The 20289-nt window shown below is 37.9% G+C and overlaps 1 protein-coding gene across 7 annotated transcripts in view; it reads left to right on the plus strand.

Moving 5' to 3' along the window:
* Window positions 1–20289, plus strand: part of UBR2 (ubiquitin protein ligase E3 component n-recognin 2) — a 115897-nt gene that overhangs the window by 49291 nt on the left and 46317 nt on the right. For all 7 annotated transcript variants that reach the window (XM_084890244.1, XM_084890242.1, XM_084890243.1 and 4 more), the window contains exons 12-20: window positions 7993–8156; window positions 8246–8345; window positions 11438–11566; window positions 12669–12852; window positions 15490–15551; window positions 16217–16327; window positions 18032–18097; window positions 19037–19159; window positions 19306–19369. In XM_084890244.1, the coding sequence (XP_084746370.1) occupies window positions 7993–8156; window positions 8246–8345; window positions 11438–11566; window positions 12669–12852; window positions 15490–15551; window positions 16217–16327; window positions 18032–18097; window positions 19037–19159; window positions 19306–19369 (1003 nt within the window). The remainder of the gene's footprint in view (window positions 1–7992; window positions 8157–8245; window positions 8346–11437; window positions 11567–12668; window positions 12853–15489; window positions 15552–16216; window positions 16328–18031; window positions 18098–19036; window positions 19160–19305; window positions 19370–20289) is intronic.

The following is a 20289-nucleotide window of genomic DNA, read 5'->3' on the forward strand; positions in this document are numbered from 1 at the left end:
AACAAAGTGAATGTTCAAAAGAGAAAAATCAACACAACCAAAAGTTGGTACTTTGAAAAGACCAGAAAAGAGGGATAAATCTCTATTAAGGCTAATAAAAAAAACAGAGAATAGAAAATAAAATAATATGAGGACCAACTTAATAAAATTAGAAATTTAGATGAAATTCCCAGGGAAAAAAAACACAAGTTATGAAAAGAAAAAACAAGAAATTGAAATTTTTAATTAGTATAAAAATCTTCTCATAAAGAAATTCCTAGGCTAGAATGGCTGCACTGGGGAATTCTTCTAAATATTTAAGAAAGAAATAGTAAGTGTCTTACGTAAGTTTCTCTGAAGACAGAGAAAGAGTATGTACTTGCCAATTTAACTGTGTCCTGTGTAATCTTTATACCAAAAGCCAAAAAAACAATTACAAGAAAAGAAAATTACCATCTAGTTATCACAAATGAGATCACACAAATTGAATCAAGTAATATTTTTTTAAAATGATAATACATCACAATCAGGAGTAGTATAACATTTGAAAAAAATCAATTGGCATAATTCACCTTATTTAACAAACAAAAAAGGAGGGGAAAATCATATCAAATGCTTTTCCTGAATTCATGAAAATTAAATACTTATGAATTAAGACAAATAAAAATACCTCATAGCAAACTAGGAATGAAAGAGAAAGTCTTTAATCTGATAAAGGACCTAAAGCCAAAACAAAAAGTAAAAATCCAAAGGAAACATTTTATGTAATGGTGAAATATTAAAAGCTTTCTGAGAAAAAATTTGTTTTTCAGGGTGACTACCGTTCTTTTTCTTATTTCTTGAGATATTTAAATCATTGACTTTTTCAGCCTTTCTTTTCTGATAAGCACTTAGGGCTTAAGTTTCTATCTAAACTATTTTTTGAGCTGCATCCCACAAGTTTATGTCATATTTTTATTATTTAGTTAATAAAACCAAGTTCCTTAGTGATTTCTTCTTTGACCTACTTTTTTTCTTCTTTGTGATTATTCTTTTTAGAAGTATATTGCTAAATTTTGAAACATTTGGGCATTTTTTAATAATTTTGTTATGAGTTTCTAACTTAATTTCGCTGTGGTTAGAGAACATACTCTGATCCTTGTCCTTTGAAATTTGTTGAGACTTGATTTTATGACCCATAATGTTATCAGCTTTGGTAAATATTCAATGTGAACTGGAAAGCAATGAATATTCTCTTATTATTGGACATAGTATTTATACATGTCACTTAGGTCAAGTTTGTTCATTTTCACTGTATAAGTCTTTTATATACTCATTTATTTTAACTACTTGTTCTATGAATTAATGTTAATAATCTCCCACAATGATTGTTGATTTCTCTCCTTTTACTTCTCTAAGTTTTTGCTTCATATATCTTAAAGCAATATGATTGATTGAATGGATACAAATTTAGAATCATACTTTCCAAATTGAGCCTTTTATATATGAACTAGAGGCCCAGTGCATGAAATTCATGCACGGTTAGGGTACTTAGGCCTGGCCGCCAATCGGCCATTCGGGGCCTTCTTGCTGCCGGCTGCTGGCCGGGGCCTCCCTTCCCCAGTTGCTGGCTGCCGGCTGGGGCCTTCCTTCATTTCGTGTCACCCCCTGGTGCTCAGCACACATCATAGCGAACTACTAAACTCCCAAGGGTCGCTTTGCGTATTAGCCTTTTATATATATACTAGAGGCCCAGCACATGATTAAATCATGCGGGTAGGGTCCCCAGGCCGAATGCTGCCTCTGCTGCCGAGCTGTCAGGTCATTGGGATCACCAGGTCATCCCAGGCTGCTCAGGCCTGCGTGAAAGTGGGCACAGGAGAGCTGATGGAATGCACTGTCTGCTTGGGCCACTAGCACTGATGCTGCTGCCACTGCTGCTGGTGCTTGAGGCGCTGACAGAGGCTGCTTGGTGCGCCCGCATGAGTGGCCCCGAGCGGGCAGCGCATTCCATCATTGGCCGGCCTGGTGCATGTGCATGGAAGTGAAATTGCTGAAGCCCTCTTTCCCAGAGACCTGACTCCCTGAGCAGCGGGGATGACCTGGTGATCCCAACAGCCTGACAGCCAGTGGGTCCTCCCACCACCAGCCCCAATTCCCCTGTTCACCATCACTGATCCATTGGATCCTGCGGGGGAGGGACCAAGAGGTCAGCAGTTCAGCCTGCTCACAGGCAGGGTGCGGGGAGGGACTGAGAAGTGGTTAATGCCTCCTCATGGCGACAGGTCGTTTTGTTCCAATCTTTAGGGACACTGGCTTTTTATATATATTATATATATAGATTATATCTTTTCATCTCAAACCATAGTTCTGGCCTTGCAGTCTAATTTATCTGATATCATAGCATAACCGGTTTCTTTTGGATAGTGTTTGCATAGTGTATATTTTCCTTTGTTATATTTTTTACTTTTCTATACCCTTATATTTAAGTTGTATTGCTTATAAAAAGCATGTATTTGGGTTTTGTTATTTATCTAACCTGACACTCTTAATATTTTAGTTTTCTGCACACTTAATATAATTACCCATATATTTAGATTTATATTTACCACCTTATGATTTTTTTCTGTTTAACCCGCCTATCTTGTTTCTTTTTCTCTCCTTTTTTACCTTCTTTTGGATTAAATATTTATTTTTTTATTTTTCCTTTTATTAATTTGTTACATGTACATTCATTTAATACTTTTAAGGGTCTCTCTAGAGCAGTTTTATTCCAAGTGTCAGTTATGAAAAGATAAACAGTTTGTACCAGAACGTGAAACACACATTACTGTTTTCAACAAAAATCTTGCTATGAGTTGAAACCTGTTTGGCTCAGTGGATAGAGCTTCGGCCTGCGGACTGAAAGGTCCCAGGTTTGATTCTGTCAAGGGCATGTATCTTGGTTGCGGGCACATCCCCAGTGGGGGGTGTACAAGAGGCAGCTGATTGATTATTCTCGCTCATCGGTGTTTCTAACTCTCTATCCCTCTCTCTTCTTCTCTGTAAAATATCAATAAAATATATATATATTTTTTAAAATCTTGCTGTGGCCCTAGCCAGTATTGCTCAGTGGTCAGCCCAAACACCGAAGGGTCTCAGGTTCAATTCCAGGTCAAAGACACATACCTGGGTTTCAGGTTTGATCCCCAGAAAACTGGAATGCATGCAGGAGGCAACCAATCAATGTATCTTCCCTCCTCCCCTTCCTTTCTCTCCTTCTTAAAACATTTATTTATTTTTTTAGTTTTTTAGAAAATCTTGCTATGAAAAATAATGTCAACTGAACTGTTACAAGTAGTTGATTTTATCTTGTTGCCAACTTCTCATCACAACGGGCAAAAAGCAGTTTTTAGACTGCTCGTCTGTGGACCATATTTTGAGCAACATTGCCCTGGAGGTTATGACATGCATCCTAAATTGTAGTCAAGCACCACATTTCTGCCTCTTAAGAATAAAAGTGTAGATTCTCCACTCTGCCTTTGCAGGTGTCAGTGGGAATAGAGCCCCAATTTATTTCTGTGGGGGTTTATTAGAGTGGAGTGGTTATTATCTGAAAGTTTTGTTAAGTTATTTCTTTCCTGTGGCTAGAGAGAACAGGCTTTTATGAGGACATTTTTATTTATTTGTTTTTTAAATATATTTTATTGATTTTTTTACAGAGATGAAGGGAGAGGGATAGAGTGCTAGAAATATTGATAGAGAAACATTGACCAGCTGCCTCCTGCACACCCTCCACCGGGGATGTGCCCGCAACCAATGTACATGCCCTTGACAGAATCGAACCTGGGACCTTTCAGTCGCAGACCGACGCTCTATCCACTGAGCCAAACTGGTTTCGGCTATCAGGGCATTTTTAAAAAGAAAATTTTTAAGTCTGTTCCCATTGGCATTTGCAGATTGCGAACTTCTTCAGCTCCATGTCTGGGATATACGAAGTGAAAACAAAGAATTCTCCCATGTCGTTTGTTGGATTCTGAGGTCCCTAGACCTCAGAATTCAAGGTCCTCACTGCTTTTCAGAGTCTTTGGTGTTACTTTTGCATATAATGTCCAGAGTTTTTAGTTGTACTTAGTGGGAAAATGTACTAGAGAAAAGTACATCTACTCCATCTTACCTGAACCCTAAAGTGAAGGTTGTTGTGTGTTTTAAATACATTCCAAAACAAAACAAAAATCTATCTACCTACTTACCTTCCTAAGCAACCATTCGACCATCCAACCAATAGCTATAATGCGCACTGACCACCAGGGGACAGACTCTCCAACCAGTAGGTTAGCTTGCTGCTAGGTTCTGGCCGATCAGGACTGGGTGAAACAGGCTAGTGGGACTGGGTGAAATGGACCGGACATGCCCTGGAGCCCTCCCGCAGTCCTTTCCCAACCCTGACTGTGCACCAGTGTGGGGACCCCACCAGTACACACATCCATGCACCAGGCCTCCAGTAAATTCATAAAATAAATAAATAATTCATTTCAACCTGAGCTGGTTTGGCTCAGTGATTACAGCATTGGCCTGCAGACTGAAGGGTCACAGGTTTGATTCCAGCCAAGGGCACATGCCCGGGTTGCAGACTCAATTCCCAGTCTTGAGAATACCATTATATGATCATCTATAGTTTTGTTCTTACTGTTCGATTTTTTTTATTAATATTTACCACTTTTCATTCATAGTCACTTGGAATACCTAATAATGCTTTACTGACATTTACCTTAGATCTCAGCAGTTTTACTGTGATTTACCTAGATGTGGTTTTCTTTATATTTATAAATACTATGATTTGTAGATATTAAATCTCTAGTCTGAGGTCTTTCTACTTTTCAAATTTTGGAACCATTCTGTCTTTAAATATGATTTCTACCCCATTCTCTCTTTCTCGTTGCCTTTTTTAAATATATGTTTTTGTTTATTTTAGAGAGAGTGGAAGGGGGAGGAAGAAAGAGAGAGAAAAGCATCAATTGCTTCCTCCTGCATTCCCCTTCCCCTTACTGGGAATCGAGCCGGCAGCCTTTTGGTGCATGTGACAACACACAGCCAACTGAGCCACACCAGCCAGGGCTCTCATTGCAAGTTAGCACCAATCTAGGCATGAGGTGGTACAGACAAGCACTTAAAGTTTTTCTTTTCTGTTGTATCCTGAAAAATACACACTTTCTTTAGTTATCTTTTTAGAAGTAGAAATGCCTTAGTAAATTCCCTACTTTAATGGGGTGGTCCCTTAGTACAGACAGTAAAGAAGTTAGAATCCAATCCAAGCCTATGTAGTGGATGAGCCATCTCTTCTAACATTCATATTAAACTGAAATTGCTAGTAAGTGCCTCAGTTGGTGAAATTTACATTACACCAATATTAAGTTGTCACTCCACCAAACTTCCTTTTACTGCCTGTTATAAGTTTTGTAAGCAGGCTCTACAGTGTTTTCCCTTGGTTAGCGAAATTGCATTATATTCACTTAACTTCTTCATCAAAATCAACTAATATAGCATGAAAAAAAAAAAAAGGAAAACCTTTTTACTCAATCTGTTAACACCTCCCCTCCTTCAAACTTGACCTCAGTTTTCAACAGTTAATCCCTGTTGATTTATATATTTTTTTCTCCTTATCTGATAACCTTAGAATTTAATCTCTACATTAGAATACAACTTCACTATAGTCTCAGACTTCTTTCTTTTGCATTTTTGGGTCGTGTCCCCCCCCCTCTTTTTTTTAAAGATTTTTTAATTGATTTTTAGAGAGGAAGGGAGAGAAAAACATCCATGTGAGAGCAGAACATTGATTGGCTGCCTTTTTCACACCCTACAGGGGATCTAGCCCACAATCTCGTCATGTGCTCTGACCAGAAATGGAACTGGCAGCCTTTCAGTGCAACTGAGCCACACTGGCCAGGGCTGGTCCTGCTTTTTTTTTTTCTTGGTCCTACTTTCTGATGCAGCTTTCTATATTGCTAATAAACCTGATATTGGCTAATGTAAGATCTAGTTAAACAGTCACCTAGCACCAACAACAGCTTGGAACATAGTTAAACTATACAAGTGCAGAGAAATCCATGATCTTTTATATCAGAGTAATATGTGACATTCAAAGTAATATTAGACTTTTGTAACTTGCTGAGGAGCAAGAAAGGAAATGCAAATTGTTAAATAATTTTAACCTTATAGTAATGTATGTAAATTAAAACCATTAGAATGATAGACATCAAAGTGTTTGAAATTACATTGCATTATTGAGGGCGAGGAGAAATCACACATTGTAGATGAACATATATTGGAAAGGTTCTTTGAGGGGATAGTTTGGTCATATCAGTCAAAAGTTATAATGTACATACACTTTAACACAGTAATTCCACTTTTAGGAAATTACAAATATTCTTTCAACTGTATAGAGTAGATATTTGTTGTAGTATCTTTTGTAATAAATGAGGCTGGGGAAAAACAAATGTCTCACCAGTAAGGGCCTGGCTAAATAAAGTATGATACCAAATAATACCTAGTGATAGTTACAAAGAATAAAGGAATTTATATGAATTGATATGGGACAATCTCTAAAATATATTAAGTGGAATAAAGTGTAGAACATAGAACAGTATTTATAATATGCTGTTCTTGGTGATGGGGTGGATATAATTATACATATCTGTACTTTTATCCACTTAACACTTAATCCAGCTATTATAAATGTATATACAGTATGTGCACATATGTGAATATGAATATTTGTTATTATATATAAACCAGAGGCCCAGGGCATGACATTCACACACAGGTGGGGTCCCTACGCCTGGCCAGTGATCAGGGCCAATTGGGGCCCAAAGGCCCCAGTGGAGTCAGTAGAGGAGGCAACATTCATCGGGCCGGGCGAGGAAAGAACAGACACCCAACACCAATACCACCAATGTCAGCGCCCTGCCAACATGTGGTTCCCCGCCTCCCCCTTCCTCCTTCCCACTCCACCACGCCGCCACCGCAGTGGGCAGGCAGCGGGCCGATCGGGGCCTGCTGACCGGGGCAAGAATGGGGCATGGGAGGTTGGCCACCAGCCCCAAGGAGGGAGGTGGCCCTCAGCCCCCCTGGGAATGAGGCCACATTCGTTGCCACCCACCCCTGGTTCTCCATCACAGTCTGGGGCCTGAAGCCCCCAGTGGGGTCAGGAGAGGAGGTGATGGTCACCAGGCCAGCCACAGAAGGAATGGGCGCTGAATGCCGACACCACCATCATTGGCGCCCCGCCACTGTGCAGTTCCCCACCTTCCGCCCCTCCTCCTTCCCTCATAGCCATGCCACCATGGGGCCTGTCTGCTGTGGGGAGGGACGGGGCACAGGAAGTTGGCTACCAAGCCCCTGGAAAAGGGGTTGCGTCCACCGCCACCCACCCCTGATTCTCCGTCCCAGTTCAGGGCCTAGCCATGATCAGGAAATTGGGGCCTGCTGGCCAGGGGCAGGAACCACAGGAGATTGGCTGGTGGGGAAGGTTGGCTGTGGGAGCACACTGACCACCAGGGGGCAGCTCCTGCGTTGAGCATTTGCTTCCTGGTGGTCAATGTGTGTCATAGCAACCGGTTGTTCTGATAGTTTGGTTGTAATAGTTGCTTAGGATTTTATATATAGAGATACTAACTTCTATAGAACATGTGATAATAAACCTCTGGATTCTAGAGTAATTATACCATACCATTATAGGTGGCTAAATATCTCAGTTAAGGAAAATTTGCAGCCTGGTTCAGGCCCCCACCCTGAATTGTCTTTGAATAATGAGCCTTGGATGTGTCTCCTAACATTCTGGCATCTTTCTCCATGATATAATTGTTGCTTCATACAAGTGGCAAATGGAGTAAGTAATTGTTATTTAGAAATACACAGTAATGTATTATTTATTTTATCATACTCTGATTATGTTAAAAAGCTATAAACTGAAAACTAACCAAAGTTGGTGACGTTTTCTTAGATTCCTAGTAAATAGGTTTTGATTACCATGTGGTCTGTTACCCTTTGTTCTAGGCTCGAATGCTCATCACAGAAGAAAACCTGCTGACCATTATCATTAAGACTTTTATGGATCATTTGAGACATCGAGATTCCCAGGGTAGATTTCAGTTTGAACGATATACTGCTTTACAAGCCTTCAAATTTAGAAGAGTTCAGAGCCTTATTTTAGACCTAAAGTAAGTTTTTGTTTAATTATCAAACCAGTTGCAACTTGTAAAATGTCAGCGTTTATCTATATATTCATTGGTATTTTTCTCTTTTTTAGGTATGTGTTGATTAGTAAACCAACTGAATGGTCAGATGACCTCAGGCAGAAGTTCCTAGAAGGATTTGATGCCTTTTTGGAATTACTCAAATGTATGCAGGTATGCATAAACTGATAGATTTTTAAAAGGAAACCCTCTCCTTTTTCTTTTCTTTCTTCCTTTTTTTTTTTTTTTTTCATTGAAGTGAACACCTTTCTGTCTATGGTTTTATTTCCTTTGGGCACATCTCCAAAAGAATGATTTATATGGCTACAATTTGGACCAACAAGCACCTCTTTAATTTGCAATTCTTAGAAAGGTGTAGAATGAATGAAATCCTACCAAAGGTTCTGGCATTGTTTTTCCTTTTTTTTAATACCCCAGGACATGTTTATTTTGTTTGTTTGTTATCCATGGGGGAGAGAAACATCTATCAGTTGCCTCCCCTATATGCCTGATCAGGGATCGAACCCACAACCTCGGTATGTGTGCTGACCGGGAATCAAGCCCGCAACTTCCTGCTGCATGGTATGCCACTCCAACCACCTGGGCCATCCAACCAGGGCGCTCATGTCTTTTGTATTGGGTTTTTCTTTTGGTCACCATCTACATTCTTTCTTTGGAGGTTGCAAGTTTTTTTAATATGCATATATGGAAGTATTGTCAGTTATTTAAGAAACTATAATGTTTGGATTTTTTTAATGTTTCCATACTTCTTTTTCCTTTAGATATTTATATAATATAGTATAGAACTCTTCCCCCTCTGTTTAATTATCTCATTTAGAAACACCTCATATACAGAATATAATCTAGAAACAGAAACAAACTGGCATATATAACTAGTTTTAACTTTGAGGAGATGGATGACACCTCAGTAAATCTAAGCGGTGTTATGATTCTTTTAGTAACTATCTGGTTTTTCTTAAGAAAGGAATACACATAGTTGACTTACTGTTTTTAGAAAATACTCGAGTTCCGTGTTGGTAGTGATTTTTTGTTTAATTTGTTGTTGTTCACACTATTACAGATATCCCCTATTTTCCCCCTCTTTGTCCACCTCTTCCCAATCCCTGACTCTTCTCCCCTGGCCTTCATCACACTGTTGTCTGTGATCATAGGTTATACATATATGTTCTTTGGCTAATCTCATCATGTTTTTAAAAACTATATTTTAAGAAAGGAAGGAAGGAAGGAAGATGCTGTCTTGTCTCCATTTATGCTCTTGCCTCCTTTGTCAAATATTAATTGGCCATAAAAGCATGGATTGATTTCTGGGCTCTGTTCTGTTCCATTGATCTATAACTCCTGTTCTTGTGCCAATACTAGGCTATTTTGGTTATAGTGACTTTGTACTAGAGTTGGATATCTGCTATTGTGTTCCCTCCAACTTTGTCCTTTTTTCTCAAGATTGCTGAGGCTACTCAGGGTCTTTTTAAGTTTCATATAAATTTTTGGAATATTCGTTATAAATCTGTGAAATGTACCATTGGTACTTTATAGGAATTGCACAGAATGTATACATTGCTTGGGGTAATATGGACACTTCAATGATGTTAATTCTTCCAACCCATGAACAAAGTATATGCTTGCACTTGTTTGTGTCTTCCTCTGTTTCTTTTTTCAATATTCTATCATTTTATAAGTACAGGTCTTTTATCTCTTTTGTTAAATTTATTCCTAGGTACTTTATTTTCTTGTTACAATAAGTGGGATTGTTTTCTTAGTTTCTCTTTCTGATCTTTATTGGTATATAAAAATGCCCCACTGGTTTCTTAATATTAATGATATATTCTGCTGTTTTACTGTATTCATTTATTAGATCTAATAGCTTTTTGTTGGAGTCTTTAAGGTTACCTATATACAATATCATATAATCTCCATATAGTTTTACTTCCTTCTTTCCAATTTGAATGCCTTTTATTTCTTCTTGTCTGATTGCTGTGGCAAGGCCTTGGTGTCCAGTACTATGTTGAATAAGAGTTGTGAAAGTGGACGTGCTTGTATTGTTTCTTAATTTAAGGGAAACACTTTTAGATTTTGCCCATTGAATATGATGTTGGCTGTAGGTTTTTCATAAATAGCCTTTATTATGTTGATGTATGATCCCTGTATTCCCACTTTGCTTGCTGAGAGTTTTATCATAAATGGGTGCTGAATTTTATCAAATGCTTTTTCTGCATCTGTGATATGATTATGTGATTTTTATCTTACATTTTGTTTATGTGATACATCACATTTATTGATTTACTAATGTTTTGTTGAGGATTTTAGCATCTATGTTCGTCAAAGATTCTGGCGTATCATTTTTTTTCTTTGTAGTGTCTTTATCTGTTGTTGTTTTTTAATTAGAATAATGCTGTCCTCATAAAAAGAGCTTGAAAGTCTTCCCTCGTCTTGAGTTTTTTGGAATAATTTGAGGAAGATAAGTGTTAAATTTTCTTAGAATATTTTGTAAAATTTGCCTGTGAAGCCATCCAGTCCAAAACTTTTTGCTGGGAGTTTTTTTAATTACTGCTTCAATATCATTAGTTGTTATTGGCCTGTTCTGGTTTTTCTTCATATTCAGATTTGGAAGATTTGATGTTCCTAAGAATTTGTCTATTTTACCCAGGTTGTTCAATTTGTGGCATGTAGTTATTTATAGTATTTTCTTACAGTTTCTATGTCATTTATTTTTGCTCTGATCTTTGTAATTTCCTTTCTTCTACTTATTCTGGGCCTTTCTTGTTTTCTTTATCTAGTTCTTTTAGGTGTAGGTTAGAATGTTCATTTAAAATTTTTCTCTGGTGTTTAAATTTATAATAATACTTATATGTTTTGTGGTGTTTGGGGTATCTATAGAAATAATACCTATTTTGGTCATTTTGAATAAAATACATTTATAAGTTCAGTAACATTTTATCAGACTTCTTCCAATAATTTTCCTATAGATAACAGACCTAAAACAGAATTCGAAAGATTGTTGCAGTAAATTATTCTCTTATTGTTTAAAACTTAGGGAAGATTGCCTCTAAAATAATTTGCTATATACTTTACTGGGATTTTTAATGTATATTTTAGAGAATAATTAAAGAAGTTGAACTTTCTCATACTATTGAAAATTCTTATGCTTGTGTGATCAGTATGTATTTCCTCTACATTATTTTTTAAGTTTTCATGTAAGAGAACAAATATAACTTCAACTCATTTAAAATCTTTTCACTTTCTTTAAGGGAATGGATCCTGTTACACGTCAAGTAGGACAGCATATTGAAATGGAACCAGAATGGGAAGCAGCCTTCACATTGCAGATGAAATTAACACATGTTATTTCCATGATGCAGGACTGGTGTGCTTTAGACGTGAGTTTCTTTTAGGGATAGGAGATAGGGAAAGATGGAGGAGAAGGGGAATAAACAGATTTTTAAGTAAATTTTGAGGAGCTTCGGGGAGGATAGTGGAGATACTTAGCTCATAAAAGCGTGTATTTTTCACTTCTACCTATTAATTCAGTAAAAGTTAAAATTCTAAAGTCTTTTTAAAAAACTTGGAAAATATATAGAGGAGGAATAATCCACACTTTCTTTCTCTTATATTTCTGTCTTTATTTCTTCCATTATCCCATTTAGATTTTGAGCATATAAAAATAATAATTTCTAAATTTATCCAAAAATAAAGTTTTACTATTGGTATATTTGTCCTATCTTAAAATTATTTTGTTCTTATTTTGATTATAAAATCTAGATGAGAGCTTGTTTAAGTTGAGAAGTCAGAGAAGGCTTCCATTAGATCTGAGCTATGTGTCAGAGTTAACTGATCAAACAGTAAAGAATATTCCTGACTGAGGGACAGTTTAATCATGCTCTGTGATGAGAAGTATTGTTGGGGGAGCTGTGAGAAGTCTCTGGTTGGAGCGTAGAGGTTAAAAGTAGAGAAGTGGACAGATTTTTAAGTAAATTTTGCAGGACCTTGGGGGCCATGGAAGAAAGTTTGGATTTTATTCTAATTGAAGTGGGAACCCATTAGAGACTACCAAGGAGAAAGGTGACATAGTCCCATTTATGCATTTTTAAAAATTGCTTTATATGGAGGGGAGCAAGAGTAGGGAATTTATAATAGAGTGAATTTATAATAGAATTGGCTTTCCTTTGAGTTACTGGAGATATAATGAGTGGCCAGGTTTGAAAGAAATTTAGAAGATGAAATTGATAGCTTGGTAGATGGGACAGTGAGGAATGACAGAAAGGAGGATATTGGGATAACTCCTAGATTTCATAGCTGTAGAGATTTCATTCACTGAGACAAGCACCGGAAGAGAGACCAGGTTGGGAAGGGATGATTAGGCTTGATTTTGCCTGAATTAATATTTGAGGTACTTACTCATTGTTGAATTTGATGTGCTTTATTCAATTTTATAAAAATTTCACTTTGGAATAACTTACAAAATACTTTTTTTTTTTTAAGGAAAAAGTGTTAATTGAAGCTTACAAGAAATGCCTTGCTGTATTGATGCAGTGTCATGGTGGTTTTACTGATGGTGAACAGCCAGTCACATTAAGCATTTGTGGACATTCAGTGGAAACTATCAGATACTGTGTCTCTCAAAAAAAAGTTAGCATTCACCTCCCAGTTACTCGCTTACTTGCAGGTAAAGCATTTCTCCCCATGAAAACTCTGAAAATATATTTTAAATTGTTTTGAGGTGTTGTGTGGTTTTTTTTTTTTGTGTGTGTGTGTGTGTGTGTGTTTTGTGTGTTTTTGTGTGGTTAATGTTTGTTGAATATCTACCTCACAGTCTGAGTTTTATGTATGTCAACTTATTTAATCATCACATCAGTCTATGAGATAGATATTATAATTAAGTTTGCTTAAGTGATTGCTGACAAATTGAAACCACCCTAGGTTTTATCTCATAAACTGTTTCTTAATCATTTATTAATACGCTTTTTAAGCAGTAGGTCAAGAGTGAGCCCCAAGGTGGGGTGATGATTTTTTTCATTGTAAAGTTGATTTACAAGCCATTTATTCTTGGTAGAATATTTGAAGCTGCCACCTTGCAGCAGCCAAAAACTTTGAAATGTACTTATCCATCTCTGCAGACTCATTTCAGTATACTTCCTTTCATATTTCTTGATTCAGGAATGCTTGTCCTACACACGTAATATTTATTGTTTCCTTTAGTTCCAGATTAGAAAAGAGAAGATCTGAAGCTAGCTATTTTTAGTAATTGCAGAATTTGTGTTTTATCTTAAGTGTGTAGCTAACTCAGTAATAATATGATGTGGAAGTGGTTGTGTGTGTAAGAGATTGTGGTGAATTGGTATTCTTTCTTCCTTCCTTCCTTCTTTTCTTTAATTTGTCAGAAAGGAAAGGAGAGAGATTTCAAAACATCAATGATGATAGAATCAATTATTGAATCAATTCTTTAGTAGATATAGGCTGGTTCTAATTATCCATTTCTGCTTGTGTGAGTTTGATAGTTTTTCTTTTTCAAGAAATCGGTCCTTTTCACCTGAGGTATCAAACTTGTGGGCATAGAGTTGTTCATAGTACTCCTTTTTTATCCTTTCAGTGTCCGTGGGATCAATAGTAACAATCCCTTTTTCATTTCTGAAGGCTTTTGGGTTGTTATTGCAATCATGGTGATATAACTTAGACATCTGAATATCAGTAGTATATAGCATATAACTACCTAGACTGACATTGAGAATGTAAGAAGAAACCTCTTAATTCCTGTAACTTATTCAGGCCCGGTTTTGTTGTTTGAAAGTGCTATGAGCATACTGAACTTGATTCTCAGTATGGGCAAGTATCACCATAGTGTTGTGATATTCAACTGGCATACAGGAAAGTGAGTCCTGGCTCAGACTCAGCTGCTGAGCTTTCTGCCTTTAAAAATCTGGTTGTGTGGGTGGTAACTGATACTGATAATTATCCACAGAGAAAATAGTCAATACTCTGAAATGTACCATTTTATGCCTACCTCATTAAGCTCCCTCACCTCACTTTAGGTTTGTTTTTGTTTTTGTTTTTTTCTCCCTAAAGTGAACTTATTTTTTTTTTTTTATCATTATCTGAGAAATTTTTTTTTTATGGATTTCTTTAAAAAGTGGAAAGGGAGGGAGGAACAGGGGAGAGACACATTGATTGGTTTCCTCCTGCACGTGCCCCTACCAGTGCTGGGGAACCTACAACGGAGGTATGTGCCTTGATTGGGAATTAAACCCGTGACCCTCTAACCACTGAGCAAAACTGGCCAGGGGTCTTGTTGAACATTTTTGAGCATTCTTTCTCATTCTGTTTGACAAGCCTTGGCCCGAATGCTTATAATCTAATTGGAGAGCTAAGTAAGCATACCCAAAACAGTTCAAGAATAACTTGGAGTGTGTGCTAATGGAGCTTGAATGGCAAATGTTGAGAGTACTGTATATGTTATTAGAATGGGATTCATAATGCAAATCTTCTTGGATGAGGAAAGCCTCAAACCAGGCTTGACCAAGTGGCCAATATTTTTAATAATAAAAGCGTAATATGCTAATTAGACCAGATGTCCTTCCTTTCAGACAAAGCCGCAGTGTGTGGGGGCTGAGGCAGAAGCGGTGACCGTGGCAGCGACAGGCGGGGTCCGAGGCAAAGGCGGCCGTGGTGGTGGCAGGGGCCAAGGTCCTTGCACAAATTTGGTGCATTGGGCCTCTAGTTTATTGATAAATTGTAAAAAAGCATTCTCTATTTATACAACATAAACAAGACAATTCTTAGTTAACAGAGTTATCCAAGGTTGAGCTATGAACGAGCCCTTTGCATTTAGGAACTAAAGAGCTTTGATCCTAAACTGGAAGTTTCTGGAGAACTTGATTCTGAGGTTAGGATCAATCTGCTGAATCCTGGGGCCAGTTTCTCTGTTCAGTGTCCAGAAGGATCTCTCACTACAGAACTTTAAATGGGAAGAAACTCCATTACCAAGTGAAGTTGGCAAATACATATAAATTACTTGGATAGTTATATTGCTGCTCTTGATATGTTTCTATGCCTAACATTTACTTAGAAAATGTTATCAGTTTATGTTGGTACATGTAATTAAGACTAGTTTCAAGTGTGCCTTTGATACAGAGATTCATGAGAATAAAGCTTTATTTATTAATGTAATTCATTCTATATCATAATTTGTAACATGATAGGTTCTCTAAGAGAAAAGAAAAATATAAAGATAAGTGAATATTTAGGGTTTTTTTTCTCTTAAAGAATTTCACTTATAAAAATACATTTTCTTTGTTCTTCCATATAGGTTTGCATATTTTATTAAGCAAAAGTGAAGTGGCATATAAATTTCCAGAGCTCCTACCTCTAGTAAGTAGTATTAACTTTAAATGTAAATGCCTGTTTATTATGCTTCATGTACTTGAAATCATTTTGAAACAAAGTTTATTAGTCAAGGTTTTATAGAGAAACAGAATCAATAAAGGGGGGGGAGAGAGAGTGTGTGTGTGTGTGTGTGTGTGTGTGTGCAATCATGTGTTTATGTATGGAGAGAGGAAGAGACAGAGAATGATTCATTGTAAGGAATTGGCTCGTGCAGCTGTGAGGTCTGGCAAGTCTAAAATACGGTTGCAGGGCAGTTTGACAGGCCAGACCAGATTCACAACTTTGATATTGCAGTCTGAGGCCCAAAGGGAATCTGGAGGCAGAAATTCTTCTCGTTTGGGGGGACCTCAGTCTTTATCTTAAGACCTTCAGCTAATTGGATGAGGCCCACCCCCTGATAAAAAGAATAATCTGCTTTATTCAAAGTCTACTGATTTAAATATTAACCACATCTACAAAATAGCTTCAGAGCAACATCTAGACTGGTCTTAAAAAAACTTGGTACCATGGCCTAGCCCAATTGACATAAAATTAACCACACAAACATACTTTGAAAGAATTTTAACTTGTGTTTTAGTTAAAACTTCTTTCTCTATCAAACGGTATTCTTCAGAGTTGAGACCTTTGTGTTTTTGTTTTTGTGTATACAGAGTGAACTTAGCCCACCCATGTTGATAGAATACCCTCTTAGATGTCTTGTTTTATGTGCCCAAGTACATGCTGGAATGTGGAGAAGAAATGGGTTCTCTCTGGTAAACCAGGTAAGTGTCTTTTAATCCTATGGAGATTTTTCAATTCATTCCTTGGCTTCTGTGAAGGATATAGTTTTCAATCTACTTAGTCATTGAAAGTTGTACCTATATTAAAATTGAGAAAATAAATATGTTAAACCAAAAAAGTTTTTAAAACTTTTATCTGTACTTTGTCAAGAAACAATATTAAAGACAGGAGTGCACTTTTCTTGATTTTTCACTTGCAATCATTTTTAGGACAAAATTGGATATTTTTAAAAAATTAAAATTCAGATTTTATCTTCTTAAATTAGGTTTAAAGATAAAATTTCTGTTAGTATAACTCCAAAATTGAGGCTTTAGTTTTTAAACCTTACCAAGGGTTGATATAGGTTGCCGGCCCCCCACCTTACCCCATTTTTCTTAGCTATGAACTTTATAGAAATAACTTTGTTAAGAAATTCAGAAAATTGGATCCCAAATGTGAACCATGGAGTGACCACTGAAATCTGGAAATTTTTAATTCGTTAATCTTTATTAAGAGTACTAGAAGCCTGGTGCACAAAATTCGTACACAGGGGCAGTGGAGGTGTCCCTCAGCCCAGCCTGCACCCTCTCCAGTCTGGGATCCCTCTCACAATCCAGGACTGCTGGCTCCCAACTGCTCGCCTACCTGCCTTCCTCATTGCCCCTAACCGCTTCTGCCTCTCAGCCTGATTGATGCCTAACTGCACTTCTGCCAGCCTTTTTGCCCCTAACTGCCCTCCCTTGCAGGCCTGGTCACCCCTAACTGCTCTCCCTTGCAGGCCTGGTCTCTTCCAACTGCCCTCCCCTGCTGGCCATCTTGTGGTAGCCATCTTGTGTCCACATGGGGGCAGGATCTTTGTCCACATGGGGGCAGCCATCTTGTGTATTAAAGTGATGATCAATCTGCATATTACTCTTTTATTAGATAGGATAGAGGCATGGTGCATGGATGGGGGCCAGCTAGTTTTTCCCGAAGGGTGTCCCAGATCAGGGTAGGGGTTCCCTTGGGACGTGGGGTGGCCTGGGTGAGGGGCCTGTGGTGGTTTGCAGGCCTGCCACGCTCTCTGGCAACCCATGTGGAACCCCTGGTTTCTGTAATTTATTTACCTTCTACAATTGAAACTTTGTAGTTTGGAGCAGAGCCAAGCCTTCTTCTTGCTCCGTAGTGGCAGCCATTTCTGTTGGGATTTATGTATCTTCTACAATTGAAACTTTGTAGCCTGGAGTGGAGGCCAAGGCAGGCCAGGGCTTCAGAAGCTTGGCTTCCTTCATAGGGGGTGGCCAACCCTAGCCTCCTGCTCTTCCAGCTTCATAGATTTCTGTTTGGATTTATGTATCTTCTATAATTGAAACTTTGTTGCCCTGAGTAGAGGCCAAGGCCAGCAAGAGCTGGTGGAAAGCTTGACTTCCTCCATTGCCAGAGAAACCCAAGCCTCTCTCCTGCTTTCTGTGACCGTAGCCATGTTAGTTGGGTTTATTTGCATATTTGCTCCTGATTGGCTGGTGGGCATGGCATGTGGGTGTAACAGGGAGGATGGTTAATTTGCATATTACTCTCTTATTAGATAGGATTATTGCAGAAACCACACTGTGTGTGTGGGCATGCATACTTGCCCAAAACCCATTAGCTCTTTCAGAATGTGGGGAGAGGAGGGAGCTGCACAAATGAAAACCTATTTACCCAATATAATCAATTTTGTTTTTTAGATTTATTACTACCATAATGTGAAGTGCAGACGTGAAATGTTTGACAAGGATATAATAATGCTTCAGGTAATGAATTAAAAGCATTACACGTAATGGTATGGGGAGAGTTTTTCTTCTTGTTTATTCCATAGAACCCAAACACTCATAAGCACTCTGGGATCTATAATCTAGCCTAGCTCCATCTACTAAACTCCAAACTTATATGACTAATGGGCTATAGGACATTTTCATCTAGATTTTTGCACACATTTCAGATTTAACATTAACATATTCAAAATATAACTCTTACTTCCTCCATACCTTCTTCATCTCTTGGATTTTCTACCTTGGTGAAATGTTCAACTATCATATAGTTGTTAAAGTAAGAAACCTAAAAGCTATCCTTTCTTCATTCTCCTCTGGCTAAAATCCCAACCCCTTAAATTGATTTCCAAGAACTGTGATACTTAACTATGTTAACACTAGAGGCCCAGAGCGCAATTGAAATCGTGCGAGGAGGCACCCTGCGGGGGGTCGGGCCGGACCCACGCCGCCTTGGGCAGGCCCCCTGCCTCTCTCCGTCTCCACTCTGGGCCTCACCTGCATGCACAACCTCCTTCTGTCCGGTCGTTACTCCCGGCCTAATTTGCATATAATCTCTTTATTTATATAGATATAAATTCCCTGAATATGCCATTAGGGAAACCTGAAATAAAACTTTAGAATTGAATCCAGAGGGATACAATTAATTCAAACCATTAAGAGAAAAGAGAACATAAAATCCACATTATTCTGATGTGTGGGTTTAGGGAGTGGTTTTGTTTTGTTTTACTAGCTTAGAGCCCTGTTCACACTTAAAGCTACCACAAGTAGGGAATGGGGTTAATGGGTTTCCATCTTTTATTGGGATTGGTGAACAAGTAAGCAGCTTTCTCTTGCGCAAACCAAAATATTGCTCACTGATTGTTTAATAGTGCTTTTGACCTTCCTCTTTTTCTTCATCTAAAAAAAAAAAAAAAAAAAAAGACAGGTGTCTCCATGATGGATCCAAATCATTTCCTGATGATAATGCTCAGTCGCTTTGAACTTTATCAAATTTTCAGTACTCCAGACTATGGAAAAAGACTTAGTTCTGAAACTACCCATAAGGTAAGAGTATGTTTCATGAGACCACAACACATCATTAAAGAAACAGCTTTCAGTTTTTGTTACGTTAATCATTGAAATAATACAGTATCTTTATTCTTATCTCTGAACTGTATTCTCTCTCTTTCCCCCTCCCCCACTTGTTATAGGATGTAGTTCAGCAAAACAATACTCTAATAGAAGAAATGCTATACCTCATTATAATGCTGGTTGGTAAGTTTGAATTGTTTTGAGACATTTATAAATTACATTGTCTGTTGTGGTAGCATGTAGTTCAGAATTTCTCACCCATGTTTTTTTTTGTTTGAGTGATTACTCGGTTTTAGGGGAAGGAGATTTTTCTCCCTCTGATTACTGTAATGGTGAGAGGAACAGCACCGTTGCTTCGGGGAAAAGAGAATACAAGTGCTGAAGCAGAATGAAGTGAAAGACTCTTAGTGTTTTGGGGGTAGGAGGAGCAGGATAATTTAGCAAGAATAGGATAGTTAGGAGCTATTTACTGTTACTTTATATCTTAGTTATGTTTCCCTCCATGGTTTATGGTGTAAAAGTGTCATACTGACTTCAGACATAACAATTCTACATTAACAGAGACCTATAGCTAATCGATGCAGACACCTTATTGCCTACACTTTCAGTCCTGTTGCCTCCATCTTTGCTATTCTTTTATTTACCTTCTTCTACCTCACCTGCTATTTCAGTCTCTATACAGTCTATATCACAGAGACTCCTGGCAACTGTCAAGAGGTGATACCAGTGAAGGAGGTCTTAGAAGGTGATAGCTTATTTGCCACTAGATAGGACACAGAGGAAGGCTCTCCAGCATGAAAGCAGTTCCCCTAGACAAATGGTACCACTATTGCTGCTCCAAGTCTTTACTATATCTAATTCCGTCCTATCTTCTGATTCTATTCTTTCAAAATATCAACCAGAGTTCTCTCCACTGTCTAAAACCTGCACTCACCACTTGTTCCTGAGACTCAGAAGTACAGTTGGGAGCTCCTCTCCCCTAGCTCGTTGCCAGGCCAGTCATTGCTTTTCCATTGTACAGAAAGAAAAATGTGTTGTGTTCTGTGAATCATAAGTATGTATCACGTTAAGTGTTGTGTTTATGTTAAATGTGTGTGTGAGTG

The sequence above is a fragment of the Pipistrellus hanaki genome (genome assembly GCF_964339955.1).
Source record: "Pipistrellus hanaki genome assembly, chromosome: 7".
NCBI classification, from domain to species: Eukaryota; Metazoa; Chordata; class Mammalia; order Chiroptera; family Vespertilionidae; genus Pipistrellus; species Pipistrellus hanaki.